Source organism: Cyprinodon tularosa, unplaced genomic scaffold, assembly GCF_016077235.1.
Source record: "Cyprinodon tularosa strain WSP-4 unplaced genomic scaffold, ASM1607723v1 ctg1036, whole genome shotgun sequence".
NCBI lineage: Eukaryota > Metazoa > Chordata > Actinopteri > Cyprinodontiformes > Cyprinodontidae > Cyprinodon > Cyprinodon tularosa.
Genome location: NW_024037823.1, coordinates 115385 through 139086, shown reverse-complemented (window position 1 = coordinate 139086; position 23702 = coordinate 115385). Strand labels below are relative to the sequence as shown.

Sequence of the window (23702 nt, the reverse complement as noted above, 5' to 3'; positions counted from 1 at the left end):
TGGAAATGTGGCTCTTTTGTTTTATTTTGAAGTTGGTTTCATGTCTTGTTTTTCTGATTTGAAGTTGTTTGCTTTTCTTGTTGGATTTAGTTTGGGTTTGCTGTGTTGCATGTTTTCTTCTTATTTTGTTTTGGTTCTGAGGTGACATTGCCACATGCACCCGGAGACCCCGTGTCGGCAGCACAGGTGTTCTCCATCAGCTAAGCATGCATACAGACGGTGGTGTTGGTAATAAAGGGCAGCTGCGCAGTTGAAGAGGGAGAAGAAAGCCGGACAGAGCACGGGGGAAAGGAGCTGCAGACGGAGAGAGGACCGTGCAGTGAGGACCGCGCAGGGTGTTGGAGAGAGAGAACGGCCCGGCGTGTTGGAGAGAGTGAGAGAGAATGGCCCGGTGTGTTTGAGAGAGAGAGAACGGCCCGGCGTGTTGGAGAGAGTGAGAGAGAATGGCCCGGCGTGTTGGAGAGAGAGAGAGAACGGCCCGGCGTGTTGGAGAGACAGAGAGAGAACGGCCCGGCGTGTTGGAGAGAGAGAGAGAGAACGGCCCGGCGTGTTGGAGAGAGAGAGAGAGAACGGCCCGGCGTGTTGGAGAGAGAAAGAGAGAACGGCCCGGCGTGTTGGAGAGAGGACTGCATGCTCCAATCGCGTCAGCTAAGAGTACACCCCTTTTTACAGACTGTCCACTGACTCTGCTGTTCCTGACTACCCTGCATTTTTTAAAATCTTTTTACCTTTTAACTTATTTTATTTATCAAACTTTTTTAAGTGAACTCTTTTTAAAAAAAGAAAAATTGATGATTGAGCTTTTAAATCTAATAAAAATTTTTAAGGCTCTGCTCACAATCGCCGCAGTCTCTTTTAGTTTGTTTTTGGATGACCACACCTCTCCGGGGTGCCACATGAGGAACAATCCTACAAATGGTAAAGCTATCTTCATCAGCACCTGCCACCATGATCCCATGGTGAACCAACTTGTCCATGGTGCTGGACTTGCACCGGAGGTGTGAACAGTCTTGTTCAAACCTTCAGCAAGTTTTCCCATCTTCACCAGTTCCTCCAAGGAAGAGCCCACTAACCAGGACTCTAAGAGACTGGATTAGGTTGGTTTCTTCACCAGCGTTGAGATGAAAAGCTCTAAATTGCTTAACCCCCTTTGTAGCTGGGCTTCACTACAGATCCCTAATTTGGCGTGGGGTCCCTGTGAGGGTAACTGGGCTTCCTGTTGGGGAAAGTCTTTAATCAGCTTACAATGACTCTGGTGGATCCAAGTGTCTCTCTCCTGGATATCTTCACAGCGGTTGGAGTTGCTAGTTGCACAATGTAGGGTCCTTCACACCTTGGAGCTGCCCAATTTTTTCCTCTTGATGATTTTAATCAGCACTCAGTCTCCAGGCTTCAGGCCTTCATGTGGGGAAACAAAAGGAGCTTTGGGAAGATTACATGTTCTTCGCAACATGTGAGACATGCTCTGCAAAAAATTTTAAAGTAGTTGTTTAATCCTGCAGTTGGATTAAATACTTGTACTATACTCATTATCCCTCCTGTGGAGACATGGTAAACACATGGCTCAAAATAGTTGCTGCTTTCGATCAGAATCAGAAAAACTTTAATAATTGCAGAGGGAAATTACTTCTGTTACATGCTCCAGTTACAGTTATCTATCTATATCTAATATATATATATATACACACTAAACAATATAATAAAGATAAAAAATAAGAATATGGAGGGGCTACTGTTTCCACGGGTCCCCTTTAACCCTTTAGAGTAGGACACTACAGGTTTGAGCTTATCACCATGAGGCTGTAACAACACAGAGGTCATATAACTTGCTTAACCGTCAACTGTTTGGATGAACAGCTTTTGATAATTTTGTAGAGCTAAGACAGTTGCTAAGAAAAGTTCTACTTTTAGCTTTGTGAATTGCTGTTCTGCTTCTGGGGTCCATTAAATTGCCTCTGATATAGCTATTGGTTTGTCATAAATAAAGCTTAAGAAAAGCTGAGTTTTTTTTTATAATGTGAAATCTAAGCTCTGCAGTAATTGCACAATTCTAAAAAGACATTTGTTCTTTAGTTACTGGCTTATGCTCTTTTGCTATTACAGTTTTTAACTCTTCATGTATCTATTTACCGTCTTCTGAAATAACATGGCACAAGTAACAGACTTGTTTCAGCACCCGCTAAAATTTTTATAACTGGTTTTATACTTTCCTTTGCTTCACATTTTAGCAGATATTGTTATATCCTTGGCCTGTATTGCAATTTAGGAACTATTTTAACTGGATCTACAGTTGTCAACAGTCCTACATCAATTTTTCCTGCAAATCACAAAGCATTTGGAATATCTTTGAAATCCTTTTCATCAGATTGTGATAGCAAAGAATGCTGAGTTATTTTAACACATGCTAAATCTTGAACCTGGGGTTTTACATCGAACAGAATTTTATAAGGGTGTTTCCATAGTTGGAACAGATTGACATGGAGCAGAGACGATAAGCATGTTGCATAAAACACAGAAGGATTTTAGTTACCATTACATGTATTATTCATACAGCGTTCCTTTCCCCCCAGCGTGGGGAAAATTGCAATGCCTAATTTTCATCAAGTCTCACCCTAACAGATTAATGGGGTGAGTTGGTGATATTACCACAGAAACATGCAACCTTGCAACCTTTTTCCTGTTTGAAGGTCTTCTATTCCTATTGCCCTTGACATCCATTCCTAGGATGTTTGACCATTTGCTGATTTTACAAAATAAGCATTTTAGATGGTTTTAGCATTTACATTATCTTTAATACAAGTATTACTGGCTCCTGAATCGCATACAAGTCTAACTGCCTGTCCATTAATTGCTAGAACTATTCATGTTTTTTCTTTCAATGCATTTAATATCCCCCATGCTCCATTCACATCTACTATTTTAATGGCTCCTGATCCCTATTTGCTCAAGCACCTAGTCATACCTCATATGAAGAACTGCCCTGTGGACTCTACTTTCTAGTGTGCTTTTACTGGGCTGAAAGCCCCCTCAGCCCCTAGGATTGCCCCTTCATCCTTGATGCCTTTTGACATTTCACATGTTTTTGTTAGTGCAACAATCTCTGCAGTTTGAACAGAATATGATGATTTTAAGGCAGCACTGTAAAGGTTTTTTTTTTATCATCTACAATTACAAAATCAACTAATTTCTTTCCTGAAGCTGACCCATCCACATACAAATTTTTACAAACCTCCTGTGGTTCATCTTTTCCCCTGGGTGGTTAGGTCCAGGGAGTAAAATGCTTTTGGGAATGAGCCTGAATGTACAACATGTCAGCTGTTTCTAATTCTGGTGTTGCATAAAATCTGTACATCTTTTCATTCCATCCCTTTTTCTGTAGGCACCAGCACTAATTGCAATTTCCTTAACAAATCTCTGCTTAATAAATTAACTGGACAGTGTGGGTTTAACACAAAATCAGCTTCCACTTTGAATCCCTCTTCATCAGTGACCAACTGTTTTTCAGAAATGTGCTGAACCACCATTCTCCCATCAGCAGAGACTACAGTGATCCATTTTGGTCCCGGTTTAATCTGAGGTAATTTATCCCTCGGGACAGATTTATTAGCTCCGGTGACACACAAAAATTTCACTTTTACCCCTTGTATGCTTAAATGCCAGTATGTTTTTTCTGAGGTGTTTAATAAAGAAAAGAAAATTTGCTGTAGGTCCAGGACCTCCACTGGGTCCACAATTAACTGCACTTCACTTGTTGCTGGTGCTCATGACTCCTGGCATCAGCGCTGGTCATAATGTGGGTGACGGGGAGGGTCACTCTGCGGGGGTTCATGTAAAAAAAAAAAACCCAAAAACTACAAGATCGGGATTGCAGCTGTGTTGGATCCAGTAAACATTCAAGATTGTAACTTTTACAGTATTCTACAAAGAATTTTATGACATCTTTTAACTAGATTTATCAGTGAACACTGGTTAAAAAGTTCTCCTCTTTGTAACTTGTAAGTGAATTACATCTAAGAATGCAATGTGATGAAAATCAAGTCACAATCAATAATCATTTGTATTATGAGTAATGCTTTTTATTAAGAGACCATTCATAAACAAGTATATTTCTGAGAAGACCTTTTACCCTGCTAATTCAACTGGAGGATAAGTACCATTGGTTTTATGATTGTCTGCATTTTTGTTTTTCACGGTTTGTTGATGTACAAAACTTTACTTTTTCTTGTTACTAAAAATGCTCTATAGAAATAAACTGGCCTCACCTTAAACCTCCTGGTCCTGAATCTGAGCTATTCAGCCACAGACAGGAAACTCAGCTGTTTCACAAAAGCTTTTGGTTGGACCAGCAACACAGAGCTATAATGTGAACAGTTAGGTTCCTGGTAATGCGGCTGTTTTTAATGCTTTGAAAGGAACAAGGCTACGGTCATCTTGAGTTACTAAATCACAAAACCATATGTAAGTGTTTTGCTGGAGACCATCTGCACTGCAGTGATCTACAAAATAGACCTTTTTAATTTCTCCTATAGCCCAAACATTTTTTTTTTTTTTTGCGTTAAACCTAAGATAATGTTTTGTGCTAACAATAGGGAAACCATAGTTGTTACAACTAGAACTATAGATGAATTGGTGCCAATTTCAAATTTTAATTTTAGTTGAACCATGTTTTACTTGTAGGTAAATTACATCTCATAATCTAATGTGACGAAAATCAAGTCACAATCAATAATCAATAGTATTAAGAGTAATCCTTTTTATTAAGATTCCATTCATAAACAAGTATATTTCTGAAAAGAACTTTTACCCTGCATTGTGTGCTGGTGCTCATAAAACCCAACCCCCACCTCTGCTGTAGATCCTCACTGCTTGTTCACACTTTGCTTCATCTGCAGGCTCAAGTCTGCTCTGCATACCCCCAGCCAAACTCTATATTATGTTCTTTTTCACATTCCAACAAACTATAATAAAAAATAATAAAATATATTTTTTTAAACAAATACCTCCAAATAGCTCCACTTCCACCTAAACACTGGTTCAGACTTCAAAGAGAACAAAAACACAGACCACTCCCATCAGTATGGGTGTAAATAAAAATCTAGTCCAAGCAAACTATTTCTCCTAACATTCTAGAAAAACCCATCAGCTCTGTGTCATCCTGTGGGGAAAAAGAGGGTAAAATAAATATAATTAGAGAGATATAGAAATATAATTTGTCAAAACCTTTACTATCAGGATTTATTAGTTACATAATCTTTATAGTCAGTCATTAATTGTTTTAATGATGACTCCAATTTTATTGCTTCATAATTGATACTGATTTTTTTTAATGATTATTGTGGTAATGCTCCACAAGAAACCCTTCACCCTTAGGATTGCTGAATAGACTTTTTCTCGTATGTATATGAGCGTTGATTTAGATCTCAGCATTGTTATATGGGTAATCTGATAATTAGTGAAATTCACTCAACAAAGTGTTTGTACAATGATTTAAGATGTAAAGATCCCTCAGCTACACCAGTTGAATCCCCAGCTGCCAAACACATCACACCTCCATTCAGCCCCCCACTCACTAAACAGCAAAGAAGGAAATCTGATCCTGTCACAAGAACCCCTGTGAAGGTAGATGCGGTCAACGACATGCAGAGGTCCTACGGTTTACCAAACACTGATCTTCTGTTTTGTGATTAAACGGATTGTGGTTCTCTCACTCTGAAAACCAAGAAGGTAAAAAAAAAAAAAAACAATTTTCTACCTGATATGGATCTTGTCACGATTTGTTTCGGATGAAGAGGGAGAGCTTTTCATTTTTTAAATTTTTTTTACATATCTAGCAGACTAGACTATGGATCTAATAGGTTGAATAATAATGGTTGTATCCTAGTTTGAAATACATTTTTGTCTGTATTTTGTAAATTGTGGTAATGAATGCTTTCAATTTATAATCAGTTCCGCGTTTCCCAAAATCTATTGGGATTACAATCCCATTCAATGACTGATGGTCAGAGGCCCCAGCTTATTTCCGCTCATGCAAACATCCTACTTTCTGTAACATTCACGTGGAAATCTTTCAGATGTGTCCAAAAGTGAAAATCAAAGGCTAATTCCAAACCTACTCGTAGCTAAAAAGTGCTTCTCAACAAAGTTGGTGGGATTGGGGGAAGATCCATCAAACAATGGATTTCTGTGTTGATTCTGATTAGAAAGAAAAAGATCAGAATGCAAGAGAAAAACTATGTTTATTAATTTGTCCATTTTCTTGATATGTTAAAAATGATTCTAAAACAAATTGTTGCACTGTTGTTTAGATTTTAACTTTCATTTTAAAATTTCTACTATGGACTGAAAAGATGTTCGTAATAGTTTGTGTAAACAGTTGCATTTCAGCAACTAAATAAAATAGACATTTATCCTATGACTGCTTGGCAGAGAGGATAAGGCTGAATCTTATAGAGAGAGAAAGAAAGAAAAGTCAGGAGATAACATGACTTTCCTCCATGTTTGCATCAAAGCAATGGTCCTTCCATGTTTTTATTTATTAGAATTTAACTAAGCTCTGAAGCAAAGATCTTACCAACTAGTGAAACATTTCATAGAGCACCAACAGCAAACAAAAATAATTAGATGTTGATGGCTGACTGAGAATAAATCAATAGTCAGAGCCTTATTTTAAAATTGTGAGTCATCAGTATAGAGTGTATGGTAGAAAGAGTAAGAATGTGTTTTGGGGAGATTAGGAATAACGGTTAAAAGATTTAAACAAAAAAAAAAAAAGTGTAATCAGATATGAATGTGAACAAATTCTAAATTATTCTTGTCTTTTGTTTGACAAGAAAACAAAGTTTGACTAAAATTAAAATTCTAAATTGGCACCAATTCATCTACAGTTCTAGTTGTAACATCTATGCTTTCCCTAATGTTAGCACAAAACATTACCTTAGGTTCAAGACAAACATGTTTGGGCATTTATGAGAAATTGCAGAGGTGTTTTAACAAAAAACATATATGTTTTTTGTGATTTAGTAACTCAAGATGACCGTAGCCTTGTTCTTTTCAAAGCATTAAAAACAGCCGCATTACCAGGAACCTAACTGTTCACATTATAGCTCTGTGTTGCTGGTCCAACCAAAAGCTTTTGTGAAACAGCTGATTTTCCTGTCTGTGGCTGAATAGCTCAGATTCAGGACCAGGAGGTTTAAGGTGAGGCCCGTTTATTTCTATAGAGCATTTTTAGTAACCAAAAAAAGTAAAGTTTTGTACATCAACAAACCATGAAAAACAAAAATGCAGACAAACTTAAAAGAAAATAGAGTTTGGCTGGGGGTATGCAGAGCAGACTTGAGCCTGCAGATGAAGCAAAGTGTGAACAAGCAGTGAGGATCTACAGCAGAGGTGGGGGTTGGGTTTTATGAGCACCAGCACACAATGCAGGGTAAAAGTTCTTTTCAGAAATATACTTGTTTATGAATGGAATCTTAATAAAAAGGATTACTCTTAATACTATTGATTATTGATTGTGACTTGATTTTCGTCACATTAGATTATGAGATGTAATTTACCTACAAGTAAAACATGGTTCAACTAAAATTAAAATTTGAAATTGGCACCAATTCATCTATAGTTCTAGTTGTAACAACTATGGTTTCCCTATTGTTAGCACAAAACATTATCTTAGGTTTAACGCAAAAAAAAAAAAATGTTTGGGCTATATGAGAAATTAAAAAGGTCTATTTTGTAGATCACTGCAGTGCAGATGGTCTCCAGCAAAACACTTACATATGGTTTTGTGATTGAGTAACTCAAGATGACCGTAGCCTTGTTCTTTTCAAAGCATTAAAAACAGCCGCATTACCAGGAACCTAACTGTTCACATTATAGCTCTGTGTTGCTGGTCCAACCAAAAGCTTTTGTGAAACAGCTGAGTTTCCTGTCTGTGGCTGAATAGCTCAGATTCAGGACCAGGAGGTTTAAGGTGAGGCCAGTTTATTTCTATAGAGCATTTTTAGTAACAAGAAAAAGTAAAGTTTTGTACATCAACAAACCGTGAAAAACAAAAATGCAGACAATCATAAAACCAATGGTACTTATCCTCCAGTTGAATTAGCAGGGTAAAAGGTCTTCTCAGAAATATACTTGTTTATGAATGGTCTCTTAATAAAAAGCATTACTCATAATACAAATGATTATTGATTGTGACTTGATTTTCATCACATTGCATTCTTAGATGTAATTCACTTACAAGTTACAAAGAGGAGAACCTTTTAACCAGTGTTCACTGATAAATCTAGTTAAAAGATGTCATAAAATTCTTTGTAGAATACTGTAAAAGTTACAATCTTGAATGTTTACTGGATCCAACACAGTTGCAATCCCGATCTTGTAGTTTTTGGGTTTTTTTTTTTTTTACATGGTTTTATCTTCTGCAGACCATTATAGTTCTGGGTAAAGGGTTAGGCACAGTTGTTATATTAAGTTTAAGGGTTAACTACCTACAGTATTGATAACAGACTTGCATTAGAGAGTACAAACATGATGGTTTCATCTTAAGAATATAACCCAAATAATGTAATTAAAAACATTATATTCACATGACTATACTGGTTAGTTATACAGAGAAATGATGGTATGATCACTGAAAGCATTGATGTTTAAGACTTCTGAGAGAATGGTTTGATTTTTGTTTTAGTCATGATATGGAGTTTCTTCAGTAAAAAAAAAAAAGACAAGCAAAATTAAAGTATCAGGAATAAAACAACAAATGATGATTACTAAAAAAAAATAGTGGTGGAACAAGATGAAAAAGAAAATCTGCAACACTTTTCACAGCTGGTCAACTGTGTTCAGCCCAACAACCTACTGAACAAGGAGACAGAGAGCTGAACAACTGCTAAAAAAGTTATCTAAGCTATACTGCTGTAGCATCTGTAGAAACTGTGCAGTTTCTAATATTAGGTTTACATTTTTACTGTACAGTGAATGTCCCACTAATCTGTTCCTAAAGTGTTTTTTGTAAGTTTTTTACAACTAAAATAATAGTGAGTAATGCTGCGTTTTCCTACATGTTCATTCAACCAACGTTTGATTCAGACAGTATTGGATAATTCTGCAATAGTTTGCTTTTCTTTTAGATTTGTATCAGCTAAAAAATTAAAAACTAGTATGTCTCCAAAAGAATGGTTCAAGAGAGTAATGCATTATCTAAAAACTTTATTTTGTGCTTGCTTGTATTGAGAAAAGTTAGGAAAATGAAAAGTAGATGTTTACCAAAATGGGCTAGAAAAAGAAATTCTCCGATATGAAAAGATAAAAAAAGAAAAAATTTTACGGTAAAGTGATGAACACATAGTTACTTATTAGATGCAAAACTAAATAAATCTGTCAATTCATAAACAGAAAAAGTTCTAAGAGAAACAGTCCGTTCTGTGAGTTTTTTTGTTGTTGTTGTTTAAAATGTACTATTTTTCAAGCCACAAACTTTCTTCCAAGTGTGATATTATTACCAGAACATTTATTTGTTCGTTCTTGTGTTCTGTTAAATGAGTGTGGTGGAGATCAAGGACATTTGAAAATAAGGAGAAAAATTTATTGAGTTTTATTTTGTGATTAAAACCTATGGATTCTAATTAAATCCATAGGTTTTAATTACAAAAATTAAATACCGAAATAAAAAGACGTTTTTTCAAAAATGAAAGCGAGGTTTTAGGCAGATTATCTTACTGCAAAACGAGGTTTGTAAACTGCAGATATGTTTAAAAAATTGCAGTGAAGTAGCAAGTAGCGCTGGCTGCTTCCTGCATTTCATGCAATGACAGATAGAGAGAGGAACTCACTCTACAACAAGACTGAAAGAAGAAGCTAGTAGGGTATAGAAAATGGATAACTGGGTGGAAAATATTCAAAGTTCTACTCCTCAGACGGTCTGCTGCAAAGATGACAGCTACTAGCCCCAGAAGGCTGATCATCCATACATAGATGGACTCCTTGTATTTGCATAACTTAAATGGTTTACTTACAAACATGTCATGAAGCCTAAACTCTGCTTCAAAGTGAAGACAACAGATAGAGCAAAAGTTCTAATTGTTTGATAGTTCATGCTCTTATCAACACAAATCTTTCATAGGGTAAAAACAGTTGCGAGCATCAGAGGCTCAACTTCCCAGCAACCAAACATCACACATCGATCCCCTAACTCCACCCACCCCTCAAACGAACAGCAAAGAAGGAAATTTGATCCTGACAAAAGGAGCCCTGTGAAGATAGATGTGGTCAACACCATGCAGAGGTCCTACAGTTTACCAGAGAACACGTATCTTACCGGATCTACTCCATCGTAAAACACTGATCTTCTCTTTGTGATTAAACTGATTGTGGTTCTCTCACTCTGAAAACCAAGATGGCAAATAAAAAAAAAGCTTCTACCTGATATGGATAACTAGGGAGAGCTTTCCATTTATTTTGTTTTTTTACTTTTTTTGCAATATCTAGCAGACTAGACTATGGATGTAACAGGTTGAATAGTAATGTTTGTATCCTAGTTTGAAAGTGACAGTAGATTAATTTAGAAAAATAAAAAGAAGCTTAATGAAAGGACATCTGTATTTAAATTAAAGCAAGCTTTGTGGATGGAAAAGGTATAGAGTAATATAAACCCATTTTAAAGCCCTTTAAGTAACAAAACCTACGAGGAAGTCAGGTTGTGTTTGTGACTAACAAATATTATAAACATAGAAGTGATTTGTAAATCTTGATGCATGGGCTTCAATGTTAAATTAAACATTGGTCCTAACACAAAAGAAAGCTTGATCGGTGAGACAAATTTTAGGGAAATGTGTGGTTGATGTCTTATGAGGGAAGATGGTGGGGGGTCTGTAGGCTCAGCGGTGTGTGTGCGTGGGTGTGTGTGTGAATCTGATGGGCTGGGTGTAGGAAAAAGGTGAAAAGATTAAGGATGGGTGTCTGTTTTTAAAATTAAAGTTCTGGGGGTGTGAGTTTTTAAACTGTGTCTTTTTACAGCATGGGAATGGACCCAACAAATGTTTTACAGCTTGGTTGGTGGTAATGTTGAACTGAGCTGAGGGCTGCAGGATGGGATAGAAAAGTTAGTTAGTTGGTTTGATTAAAGAAAGAAAACTTGCTAGCAATTCAAGTTGTGTTTGTGTTTTTGTGAGTAACACAGACTTTAATGATGAATTAAACATTGGTCTTTACACAAAAGAGGGCTGAAGGATGACTGTTTCTGGAAGGATGGTTTATTAAGGTTTCTGGGGGCTGATCATAGAATAATAGACAAATAGAGAGAATACATTGAAGCATGATAAAAGCAGGTTTTGTGGATAGAAAAGTTTGTTGGATTGATTTAAGAAAGGAAACTTGCTAGCAATTCGAGTTATGTTTGTGAGTAACACTTTTTTTTTTGCATATCTAGTAGACAAGACTATGGATGCAACAGGTTGAATAGTAATGTTTGTATCCTAGTTTGAAAGTGACGGAAGATTAATTTATAAAAATACAAAGAAGGTTAATGAAAGGACATCTGTATTTAAAATAAAATAAGATTTGATAGCTTATGTGGATAGAAAAGTTAGTTGGATTGATTTTTAAAAAAGGAAACTTACTAACAATTCCGGTTGTGTTTGTGAGTAACACATTTTTGTTTTTTTTTTAGCATAGCCTGATTTATAAAACCTTGAATCACAGACTTTAGTGATGAAATAAACAATGGTCTTTACACAAAAGAAAGCTTGATCGGTGAGAGTAAATCCGTTTAAGAAAGTAAAACAGAGGCTTGCTGAAAGGAAATCTGTATTTAAAATAAAATAAGATTTGTTAGTGGAAATGGAATAGTTTAAACACATGTTTAAGCCTAATTTTAGGAAAATGTGTAGTTGATGTCTTATGAGGGAAAAGGCTGGGGGGTCTGTGGGCTCAGTGGGTGCATGTGTATGGGATGGGTGGTGGGAGGGAAATTCCTTGTGTTGGAAGTGTCTTTTTTATTACCCTGCAAAGAAGAAAAGCAGATGAGAAGCTGGCATATCTTTTTTGAATGGGAAGAAAACAATGTTTATATTCAAGAATTTGATTGATGAAGCAAAAATGTGCTGGCACGTGACTGTGCAGAAATTTATGGGTCATAAAAGGGTTATAAGAAATTCCTTTGATCAGGTGCGGGTCATAGAGTTCATAGTTCATAAGTCATAAGGTCATGTCATATACGTCATATGTTATCAATCATTTTTGACATAAGGTCATAAGGTCATAATTCATAAGTCATCAATCATTTCTGGGGGAGGGGTGAGGTCATGAGGTCATAAGTCATAAATCATTTGGGGGGGGGGGGGGGGTACCGGAAGGGGGGAGGTCATAAGGTCAGGTCATTAGTCATCAATCATTTTTGACATAAGGTGTGTCCTTATGTTTTTTTCATGTACTTTCATAAAACTTATTACAGATGGGTCTGGAATTGAATATCTGGACGTTTCTACCTCGGCGGTCTGTGGGCTGGGCAAGTGTAGAAAAGAACGGAGGAGGAATAGATTGAATGCTAGACTTAAAGGGTATAGATGGGCAAAACGCGCTCGGATGATTTGAAACAGCTGTAATGTCACCTGCTGAGGCGACTTGATGTTCAACTTCACAGGAGGGGAGGGTGAGTGAAACTAAATTAACATATTTCCCTTATATAATATTGGAACAGGCAAGGAGAAACGTTAGAATACATAGAAATATATAAACTGCCTGGATGGAAAGGGCGGGGGAAGCATAATGAGCAGAATGAAAAAGAAAAAAAAAAAAGAAAAAAATAAGAAAAAATTATAATAGAAACATGGTTAGATACATCTTACCTAGAGCTGGCTCAGGGCGGGCGTAGGCGAGTGTGAATGTAGGAGGAGGAGGGAGGGGATCCCGCTGCGAAGCTGAAGGCAGTGATGACGTGGCAGTGTGGGGATTTCCCAAGGCTTGAACACGTGCAGACAGAGTCTGAACGGAGCAATTTAGAGAGTCCAGGGTGGAGCATAGTGAAGCCGAAAACTGGTCAACGGCACGGCGGGAGGATTGTGGAAGGGTGGAGCCGCTATGGATTGAGAAACTGACATGGTGGGAACATCTGAAGAAGGACCTGGGTTTGCGTCGGAACGGAGAGAGGGACGCTATGGCGGCTGGAGCTGGGACGTTCTCTGCTGCGTTTGCATGACCGCTTACGACCTGGATTCGGCACAGACGGAGGAGCGGATGGAGGGGGGAAAGGAGAGGCTAACTGAGAAAGTTGAGCTGAGTCTAAGTCGGAGCCTGGCAAAGTACCCCTGGAGCGCAGTGCGGAGGACGGAGATGAGAGAGCGGCTAGACAGGAACTTCTTCGAGCCGGAGGATTGGAGGTAAGTTGATTTGTCTGAATCAAAGTCTGACATAGGAGCGATGGATCTTGCGCTTGTTGAAGAGCAGGCCTAGAGATGATTTGGAGTGGCTTTAAGTAGAGTGCTAGAAGATGATTGGGCATCGAGGAAAGTGGCTTGAAGCGGGTTGGCTACGTCGGAGGCGGATCAGCCTCAGATTGGATGGAAGTAATCAGAGTTTCTTCAGTTGAATTTCCGCCTTAGCTTCATTTTAAATTACTCGGGTCAATCTGACACAAACTTTTCATCCCCTTTATGATCTTCTCTTTACTCTTTCCTGAACCCATCCTTTTTAATTCTTTTACCTCCCTGGCTCTCTTTAGTTATTTTATCCTTAAGTTATATTATTTTATTATTTTGGAATAGAGGCGTCCCTCAAACCCATATATTTTAATCCATATATCAAGTGTTTATTTTTTGTTGGATCCTGTGCTTCTACAAACTTCTAATCGTTTTTTTTACCCATTCTTTAAAATGGGTAAAGGTCAAAGTAAATTTAGAGATAATTTAAAAATAACAGGTACAGATGGCCTCACAACCAATTTTATCTAAATCTCTAAAATAAGAACTTACCCTCAATATCCTTCAAAAGTGAAGGAGATGCAATTCAAATTAATTAATAAAATATATCTACCTGAAGAGTTTTTTATGATCAAAATGTAAATTAGAAAAAGAACATTGTGTTTTTTGTAAGAGAGCCATTGAGAGTTTGAAACATTTAAAAAATTGTTTTAATAACTTTTAAATTCTGGACAGATTTCCAAAGCTGGTTAGACCTAAAGAACATTGTTCTGTCTCCCCTATTTGACACTATTATATTATTCGGTTTAGAAAGTGAAAACTGTTCTCTGGAATATTTAGGAGACTTTCTTACATTGATGGGTAAAATGTTCCTTCACATGTCTGACAAATGAAACCCTACCCCCTCATTTTAATATAAGAACAAGAAATGAAAGAAGTTTCAAAATTTAAAGCGAAATTAAAAAAATAAAACTCTTAAAAGTAGATAAAGTAGCTTTACAATATTTTCAAAACAAAAATAATAGTGTCACAAAATATACTCTGTTATGAAATAAAAAAATTACAAAATTAATAAACCATTTAATGAATAAAAAATATTGAAAATAACAAATAATAAATAAATACATAAAGATTATTTTAACATATTTATTTAGATGTATTTCATGGGGATATTTATTTATTTAATTTATGGAATATTTAATTACAATTTCTCAGTAGCACTATTTATTAATTTCATATTAAATGAAATGGCTCTCCATAGCCATGATGGAACAGTCCTTTGTAGTCATGGACAGAACTGGAGAATTAAGATCTGAGCAAAGAAACTTCTCAGCGTCTCGATACTGATTATTCCCATTTGGCTCCATTCATAACAACATCTCAGCTTCACTGACTGAGAAGTGATTAACAAGTGATGCTGTTCTGACCTGATATGAATTATTAAAACATTTTATTCTGTTATATTTAGCAACAAGAGATAAAAAAAAGTCAATGAAACAAAAAGCATCACATTAGAACCACATTTAGCTCCAAAGACTGAGTTGTTGTTGCAGCAGGTCTGGAGGAAGAGGAGAACTTTGTGGAGGTCAGCTGATTATTCCTGAACGAACATCTGGGAAAGAAATTTCAGTCAGAGCTGAACGACTGCAGCACTGAGGACAGATTATTGGAGTCTTTATTACAGGTTATGTTCTAATCTGAGCAGAGATAAATAAAACCCGTTATCCATCCATCCATCTATCTTCTTCCTCTTGTGTGGGGTTGGGTCGCGAGGGTAGCAGCTGGGCTTCCTAGCCTCCTCCAGGTGGGAAGTGCCTGGAACACCTCACCAGTGAGACGTCCAGGAGGCATCCTAACCAGATGCCCAATCCACCTTGTTGTGATTAATTGTTGTTGATGTGATGGACGTACGCCACTCTGAAGACACACCCCTCCGGTGAAGGTTTTAAAAACACTAGCTACCGTGTGTCCGCGTTTTTTTTTTTTTTTCTTCTCTGGTGCGAGTGGGCGCTCTAGGGTGGGATGGCGTGATTGAGACTGTGAGTTTTTTGTCTTTTTTTTCTCCCAAACACATCTCAAGTCTCTGCTAAGGGCAGAGCCCATTCCCTCCGTCCTGCTCTCCCTTCACTGCTCTCCCTTCACTGGTGGAGCTCGGGGTTCGGGGATGGATGCCTGGGTGGCTGCTGGCTCACTCCTGGCGGCCTCTCCACGGGGCCCAGCTGGCCGGGGCCTGTCTGGGGGATCGGGCGCCCCTGGGGCCTCGGATCCCTGGGGCCCAGGTCTGGATTCACTTCAGGGTGCCTGGCTGCTGGCGGAGCCTGCGGAGCCTCCTCCCTTGGTTGGGGTCAGATTTCCTGGACTGGCCCCTCCTTGGTGCCTTTGCTCTTGGGTCCCTTCGGGCATCAGTGGCTTTGGGTCTCCCGGCGCTGGACTCAGTGCTCTGGGGGGGCGCCTTTTCGGCTCCCCACAACCACTATTGAGCATTTTCTCTATGGATAAACTTTACATGCACAAGTGCAATCTCAAAAACATCTACAGGTGCTTGGTTCCAGTTACTTAGAGATTCACTTCCATACAGAAAGCCCACATTCATATCTTCAGGTAACATAGAGGGTACATGTCAGACTAAATAATACTAGTTCAACGATAGTTTCAAGGTGTTGCTTTATTGTATGTCTCGCACCATATCTTTCGGTTGTGCTGTTCTTTTTGCATCTCGTTGCAGGTGATGAAGCAGATTGAAAATGTTTTGTCATTGTCTCCTTTCTATCTCCTCATTCTTTCATCTTTTCTCTCTTTTTTTCAATTTCTTCTTCTGTTGAGTAATAACGTTAACCCCCTTGCAAATCCCCTCTTATTGTGGCATCAGATTAATCCAAATTTCTTTGAGTTGCTGTCGGACAAACGGACTAGACCGAAGACAGGCCTGCAGAAAACCGGAATGAGCCGAAGGCCTTCACTCCACTGAACCAAAAACAGTAACTGCATCCTTCCCCTCTCCTTCACATCTGATGTTTAATAATTGCTCTGCTTGGATGAACTATATATAGAATAGATAGACGTGTTGGTGTTCTTATTTGAAATACTCTTTCTGATTCATCTGCTGATGGATTTAAAGGTTTAACTGAATGGTAACGCTCACTATAGACCAAACGAGTCACGTGTTGCTGAAGCTAACTGCTACATCATGTGCTAACCCTCTCTTTGTTTCAGTTGGACCAGAACCAGAACCCCTTAGCTAACGAGTCTTTCAGCCTCATCATAGTTTAATATATTCCTGAGTCGTTATTCATTTTTCATCATAAACTGAATGAAACTTCAGTTTTTTGGCTCTTGTTCACAAGCTCTATCTCACTCGTGACAAGAGCCAGAGATACTTAAACTCCTCCACTAGGGGCAGTACATCCTCCCCAACCGAGAGTAGGCACTCTACCCTTTTCCGGCTCAAGACCATGGTCTCGGATTTGGAGGCACTGATCCTCATCAGTGCCAAAACCAATTAATCAGTGAGTTTTATAGCAGCTAAAGGTTGAATTCAGGACTTTGGAATTAAACACACCTTAGTTGGAGTTAAACTAAAGCAGGAGGCAGTTTGTGATTGTTTGTTCCTGCAGAGCGACTCCCAGACGATCAGATTCACCTTCAGACCAAACTAGCAGCTTCTTCTGAGTGAGTCCAGCTGCAGGAGGGAAAAGTGGAAACCTCCAACACTGCTGCTTCAAGCTGCTCACACTCCACACACTGAAGGTGAGTTGGACCAAGAACACCACTCAGAGTCACTTTGAGGGAAGTTAGTAGAGGAGGGAGGGGAGCCATGACTGACTGGACCTTCTGTGTTTTCAGCTTCACTCAGAGACTAAATGGCTTCCAGGTTAGAGGAGGATCTCTGCTGTCCGGTCTGTCAGGACGTCTTTAAGGATCCAGTTGTTCTGTCATGTAGCCACAGCTTCTGTAAGAATTGTCTGAAGAACTGCTGGAGACATAAACCAGTAAAAGAGTGCCCAGTTTGTAAAACAATATGTCTCACCCCAAATCCTCCCTGTAATCTGGTTCTGAAGAACCTCTGTGAGACCTTCTTACAGCAGAGAGAACAGAGAGCTTCAGAAGATCTCTGCAGTCTGCACTCTGAGAAACTTAGACTCTTCTGTCTGGACCATCAGCAGCCAGTGTGTCTCGTCTGCAGAGATTCAAAAATGCACAGAAGCCACAGCTTTGCTCCCATAGATGAAGCTGCAGAGGAACACAGAATGAATCTTCGTTCATCTCTAGAAACCTTGAAGAAGAAGCTGAAGCTCAGGAAGAAAGTTCAAGAGACGCTTGATCAGACAGCAGAACACATGAAGGTCCAGGCCCGACACACAGAGAGGCTGATTAAGGAGCAGTTTAAGAAGCTTCATCAGTTTCTAGCAGAGGAAGAGGAGGCCAGGCTGGCTGCACTGAGGGAGGAAGAGGAGCAGAAGAGAGGGATGATGAAGGAGAAGATGGAGGCTCTGAGCAGAGAGATAGCAGCTCTTTCAGACACAGTCAGAGCCACAGAGGAGGAGCTGAGAGCTGAAGACGTCTCATTCCTGCACAACTACAAGGCTGCAGTGGAAAGAGTCCAGCGCTGCCCCCTGCTGGAGGATCCACAGCTGCCCTCAGGAGCTCTGATAGACCAGGCCAAACATCTGGGCAACCTGGCCTTCAACATCTGGAGCAACATGAAGAACATGGTGTCCTACACTCCTCTCATCCTGGATCCAAACACTGCTGGTTCAAAACTCATCCTCACTGAAGATCTGACCAGTGTGACTGAAGGAGAGAAACAGAAGCTTCCTGATAATCCAGAGAGGTTTTGGTCTAGGTGGTGTTCCGTCCTGACTTCTGAGGGCTTTAACTCAGGGAACCATCACTGGGGTGTTGATGTTGGAGACAGTGGAGGCTGGGCCCTTGGTGTCTTAGAAGAGTCTGTTCAGAGGAAGGGAGACATACAGTCTGGATTGTTGGTTATATGGTTCCATGAAGGTAAATACTCAGCATTGTCTCCACAAGCTGCTTCCAAACTTCTCTCAGTTCAGAAGAAGCTCCAGAGGATCAGAGTGAATCTGGACTGGGACAGAGGAAAGCTGTCCTTCTCTGATCTGGACACTAACACACACATACACACCTTCACACACACCTTCACTGACAAGATGTTTCCATACTTCGACACTGCGGGTAAAATAAAAATCTTACCCATGAAGATCTCAGTGAGCAAACAGCAGCTCTGATGTTCTCAACATGAAGAACACAAAGTCCAAATGAAACCTTATTGATCTGATTGAAACTCAGTGTTTGAAACAGGAAACTGGAGATGATCTGATCTGATCTGACTGATCATCTGGTTGTTTTCAGGTCAGTTTCAGATCTGCTTCATAATCTGTCCAGATGCTACAAATTAAGACATGAAGTGGATGATGTGGAGTTTAGTTTGGTTCTGACAGCAGATCCAGGTGTGCTGATCATGAACAGGGAACAGGTGAGGTTAGTGGAGACATCAGGACCCTGGAGAGCTCTGCTGATGGAAACAAACTGAGATCCAAACATCCAGACAGATGAACGCTGAAGAGAGGTCTTCATGTTTAGTTCAGGAACAACTAAACTGATCTTAACTTGAGTTTGATCTTTTTTCAGTGCTTAGTCCTGTTTGTCTTCTAGACATCAAATTTATTCATTAAATCATACCTATATGTATGTATCTCTATGGATTATTTGATTGGATTGTCTCTCTTAAGTGTCTTGATATGGCGGACTGAAAAAAGAAACATTTCAAATATTAAATTTTATCATGTAATTAGAAATCCAAGTAAAAAAGCATTTTGTAATTGTATATTGTATTGATTAATCCATTATTAAATACAGTTTTTTACTCAAATCCCAACTCTGAATGGAGATTTAAAAACCATGATTCATCATTGTGAATATCAATAAATTTCTTCATTAAACATTTTAAAAGGTAATGCCCTTTTCCAATCTCATTTTGTTTTTCACATTTTATTTTCAAATATTTTGCCTGTTGCATTTTCTTTTGACTTCATCATCTTCATTAATCATTTCGATTAACCTGGGCAAACTGGAGACCAAGTTGAACCAATCACAGTTGCTCCTCAGATGTAACAAGCTCTCTAATTGGTTAGACAGCCACACTTCGATCATAAATGATGGCGACCATAGGAGGTACTGATTTACTGCTCCACCTGCTCCCTTTGTAACTCCGGACAAAGTGAAAACTCACATTTCCTATTTGGCAGAATTACAGTTTGATCTCATCGGATTTGAGAGAAACTAATCTTCTGAATGCTGGATGGAAGATTCATAAGTTTTGCCTTATATGCAGAAGTCTCCTTTAAGGTGTTTGCATCATTGGCACCTGCTCTGTTGATGTAGTTAGCCAAAGTGATTAATGCCTGTGTAATTCTCAGTCATCAGGGTCATGGCATGTCCATTCCATGCACAATAGAAGACTCCAACCATCCAGAAGAACAAGTGGCGGCTATTTGATTTCCATCTGACTTTTATTGTTCTTAAGAGGATGGAACTCCATGCTGGTTAAATACATCAGAGCTCCAACTAGAGATTGCTCTGTGTGAGCCGACAGAATTGATAAAGACTCCTGGATAGGTGTTGAAACGTCTTCAAATAAACTGTTTGGGTATTTCATGCCCAAGGTGGGACAAGATATTTTCTCAGAAGTAGATTCAGAGCTAAAAAGAAAAAACTAAAAAACAACAATATTTTGTAAACCTGAGAACCCAAACCTCACTAAACCCGGAAAACAATCTGTTAAAAATCACTGGAGGTATTGAAAAGATAATCTCCTCACCTCTGTGAGGCCGCAGATGTGTGGTTGGTCTATCAGTGGCTCTCCTCGAGTGATACAACTTATTCAGAACCAGGAAGAAACACCATTTGTTACAGGTAAGCTCTGTGTCTGCACCTTGGAGCTTTGTCTCTCCAGTTCATTTTCCAGAAAAGAGATCACTCAGGACAAACTCTTCATAACACTTGATAACTTATATGTGTTATATAACCAGGAGACATGACAACAGATTCTGATAGAAATTGTAATCTTTTTTTTTTTTTCTACAGTGTCCTGTCTGGCAATGTGGCAATAAGAATAATTGTCCTGATGCCAAAAGGAGCCCAACAGATTTTACTTTCACAAGTGTAGCGGTATCGCAATTGCCATACTACTCCACTTGTTTCATGCATATAAATTGCTTTATTATAATTATGCAGGGAGTTTTACAGTTCATATGGACACTGCAATGTAAGTAGAGCAGAAAAACAGAAGAAGAAAAAGGAAAAAGAAAAAGAAAAGGACAAAAGATGAAAGAAAGAGGAGATAGGAAGGAGACAATAACAAAACACTTTCAGTCTGCTTCATCACCTGTAACGAGATGAAAAAAGAACAGCACAACCAAAAGACATGGTACGAGATATACAATAAAGCAACACCTTGAAACTATCGCTAAAGTAATATTATTAAGTCCAACATGTACTCTGTAAAACCTGAAGATATGAATGTGGGGTTTCTGTTTGGAAGTGAATCTCCAAGTACCTGAAGCCTAGCACCTGTAGTTGTTTGTGAGGGTGAACTTGTGCATGTAAAGATTTAACCATAGAAAAAATGCTCAATAGTGGTTGTGGAGAGCCGGAGAGGCACACCCCCCAGAGCACTGAGTCCAGCGCCGGGAGACCCAAAGCCCCAGGCGCCCAAAGGGACCCCGGAAGCGAAGGCACCAAGGAGGGGCCAGCCCCGGAAATCAGCCCCCCACCAAGGGAGGATGAGAGACAGCCACGAAGAAGCCCCCCAGCCACCGCCATGCCGGCGCCCCGAGGAGCCGCGGGGACGAGTCCGCGGGCCCCGCCGGCAGCCGGCCACCCTGAAGTAGGGCCGGGCACCGAACACTGCCCCACCCCCGGCACCGACCGAAACGCCCCAGCCCCACAGAGCACCGAAACACGCCCCGCCCCCCCGGCACCACGCCCCCCCCCCCCGGCACCAAGCCCCGGCGACCGCCCGCAACACCCACCGCGACCGCACCACCCAGGAAAAACACACAGGTGGCCCCGCCCGCAGCCGGGGCCCACGCGCATCCGCCACGATCCGGCCGCGAGCGCCGCTGGACCCCCCCAAAATGCCCCCCACGCCAAAAGCGCAGCCCCCCCCCACCAAGACCGATGCCAACAGCGCGCAACGCAACACACCGCGCACAGAATCAACCCAAGAGCAGAAAAGCCGCCCGGCGCAAAACCGCAAGAAGAGCAGACCGCAGCCGGCGCAACCCCCCCCCCCAGCAGCCCGAGGGGCAGCACAAAGCCAGAGCGGAGCGGACCACGCCGTTCCCCCACCGGACGAAGCCAAAGCAGCCCAGCCACGTCCACCACCCCCCTCGCCGCCCGCACCAGGCCCCGATACGCGGCCAGAGCAGCTCCGCCGCCCCGGCCCCCCAACGCGCGCCGGCCAGAGCCACTCCAACCCCCACCCGCCGAGCCAGCCCCACCCGCCACGATCAGCGGGAACAAAGCAGCCCCGCCATGCCTCCAAGAGGGAAAACCCACCCGAATACCCAATCAGCGCAGCCAGCCCGCCCCCACCGGCCCCCAACACCACCCCCGCGGAGCCGCCCGGACCCCCACACACCAGAGGCGCGCCCCCCGAGAGAACAGACATGCCAAACCCCCCCCCCAAAAAAAAAAAAAAAAAAAGGAGCCCCCACAATGCGACAGACACCGACCCACCCGCAACCGCTCCCCCCCACCGAGGAAGAAAAAGAAAAAAAAAAAAAAGAAAAGAGAAAAATTAAATAAATAAGTAAATGAATAAATTAATTAATGAATTAATAATTACAATTAAAATAAATATGCTAGAGGAGAAATGCGAGCGGAAAAACCGGAGCCCAAAACAGGACCCAAGACCCGCACCCCACCATGCCGTGCAGCTCCCCCCCCGAACCGATACCACAGAACTAGTAATCTTACTCAGATCAGAGAAATTGCTTAGAGTTACAGAAGATAGCTGCTTACCAGCCGGGCTCACCTCTCAGGAAGTGGCCTGGATTAACAGTTAGAGAAGCATTTTATACTTCAGTCTGCCACATTATCACATCATGCATGTTTGCAGATGAGGAGACATCCATGGCTCCAGCCTTATCAAAATATTACACTTGTTCTTAGCTGAAGGACACCGCTCTCATTCCATTCCCAAATCTTTGCAACATATGGAATGAAGATTATAACTGTAGACAGACAGAGGAAGTGTTCTAATTAGATAAACTACTGGGGAAAACAGCATTCTGACATGCAACAGGCAGCTAATATTAAGCTGAGATAAACTCACACATCATCAATGATAATTATCCTAACACATCAGTGAAATTTTGTTCAACATAGTTGAAGTACAAGATAAATAAGAGGGCCCCATAACAGATCCTTGAGGTAGACCCTTGTGAACAGTAACAAATTCAGAACAAAGGCCCTGACATTTTGTACAGTGTGACCTGTTTTCCAAATAGTTTGAAAACCGAGCAACTGCATGTTCCAACAGTCCAATTAGCAGTAGCCTGCATTTTAAAATCGCATGGTCTACAGCAGGCATCCCCAACCTCTGTCCTCTGGCCTGCTGTTCTGCAGGTTTTAGAGGTTTCCTTGATCCAGGACAGCTGATTTTAATTGAAAGCTGATTAACAGGCTTTTGGTCTACTGCAATCATTATATTCAGCTGTGCTAAAGCAGGGAAACCTCTAAAACCTGCAGGACAGTGGGCCTCGAGGACCGAGGTTGGAGATGCCTGGTCTACAGTGTCAAAAGCTTTTGAAGGGTCAATAAAGAGTGAAGCACAGTACTGTTTTTCATCAAGTGCTACAATCATATGTCAGGATTTGCCCTGATAGCTTACCTTAATTATTCATGCATATCACCTGCTTATTCCTCCCAGTCTCTAATCATCTCTGATCCCATCCACCTGTAGGTTCTGCTTTATATTGGGTTCAGTCCAGCTATCGTGTCCAGAACATTCTGTCATAAGAGGGACAAATGAACCCAGTGTTAGGGTTCCATTTTGTGGGGCTTGTTTTGTTCTTTTGCAGTTTCACCATGCACCCACCAGAGGGTGCAATTGTCATCTGCTGGTCTGGAGGGCTTCCTGTTTTTCTCACCTCACACCTGCAGCCCATTGGGTAATCACTTCCTGAGGAGTATTTAAGGAGCAGACTGTCTACACTTCCTCGCCAGAGTGTTTGCCAGTATTGGGTACTCTAGCCCCTCAGAGTT

General features: G+C 40.5%; 1 protein-coding gene across 2 annotated transcripts in view; it reads left to right on the top strand.

Annotated features, from left to right (window-relative positions):
* Positions 1 to 18701, top strand: part of LOC119781367 (nuclear factor 7, brain-like) — a 44795-nt gene extending 26094 nt beyond the window's left edge. The window contains exons 1-2 of one of the 2 annotated variants that reach the window (XM_038281779.1): positions 17046 to 17156; positions 17253 to 18701. In XM_038281779.1, coding sequence (XP_038137707.1) covers positions 17270 to 18658 — 1389 coding nt within the window. In that variant the 5' untranslated portion in view covers positions 17046 to 17156; positions 17253 to 17269 and the 3' untranslated portion in view covers positions 18659 to 18701. Of the gene's footprint in view, positions 1 to 17045; positions 17157 to 17252 lie in introns of those variants that run through there. The other variant, XM_038281788.1, reaches the window with a different exon arrangement.
* Positions 18702 to 23702: the final 5001 nt, after the last annotated feature.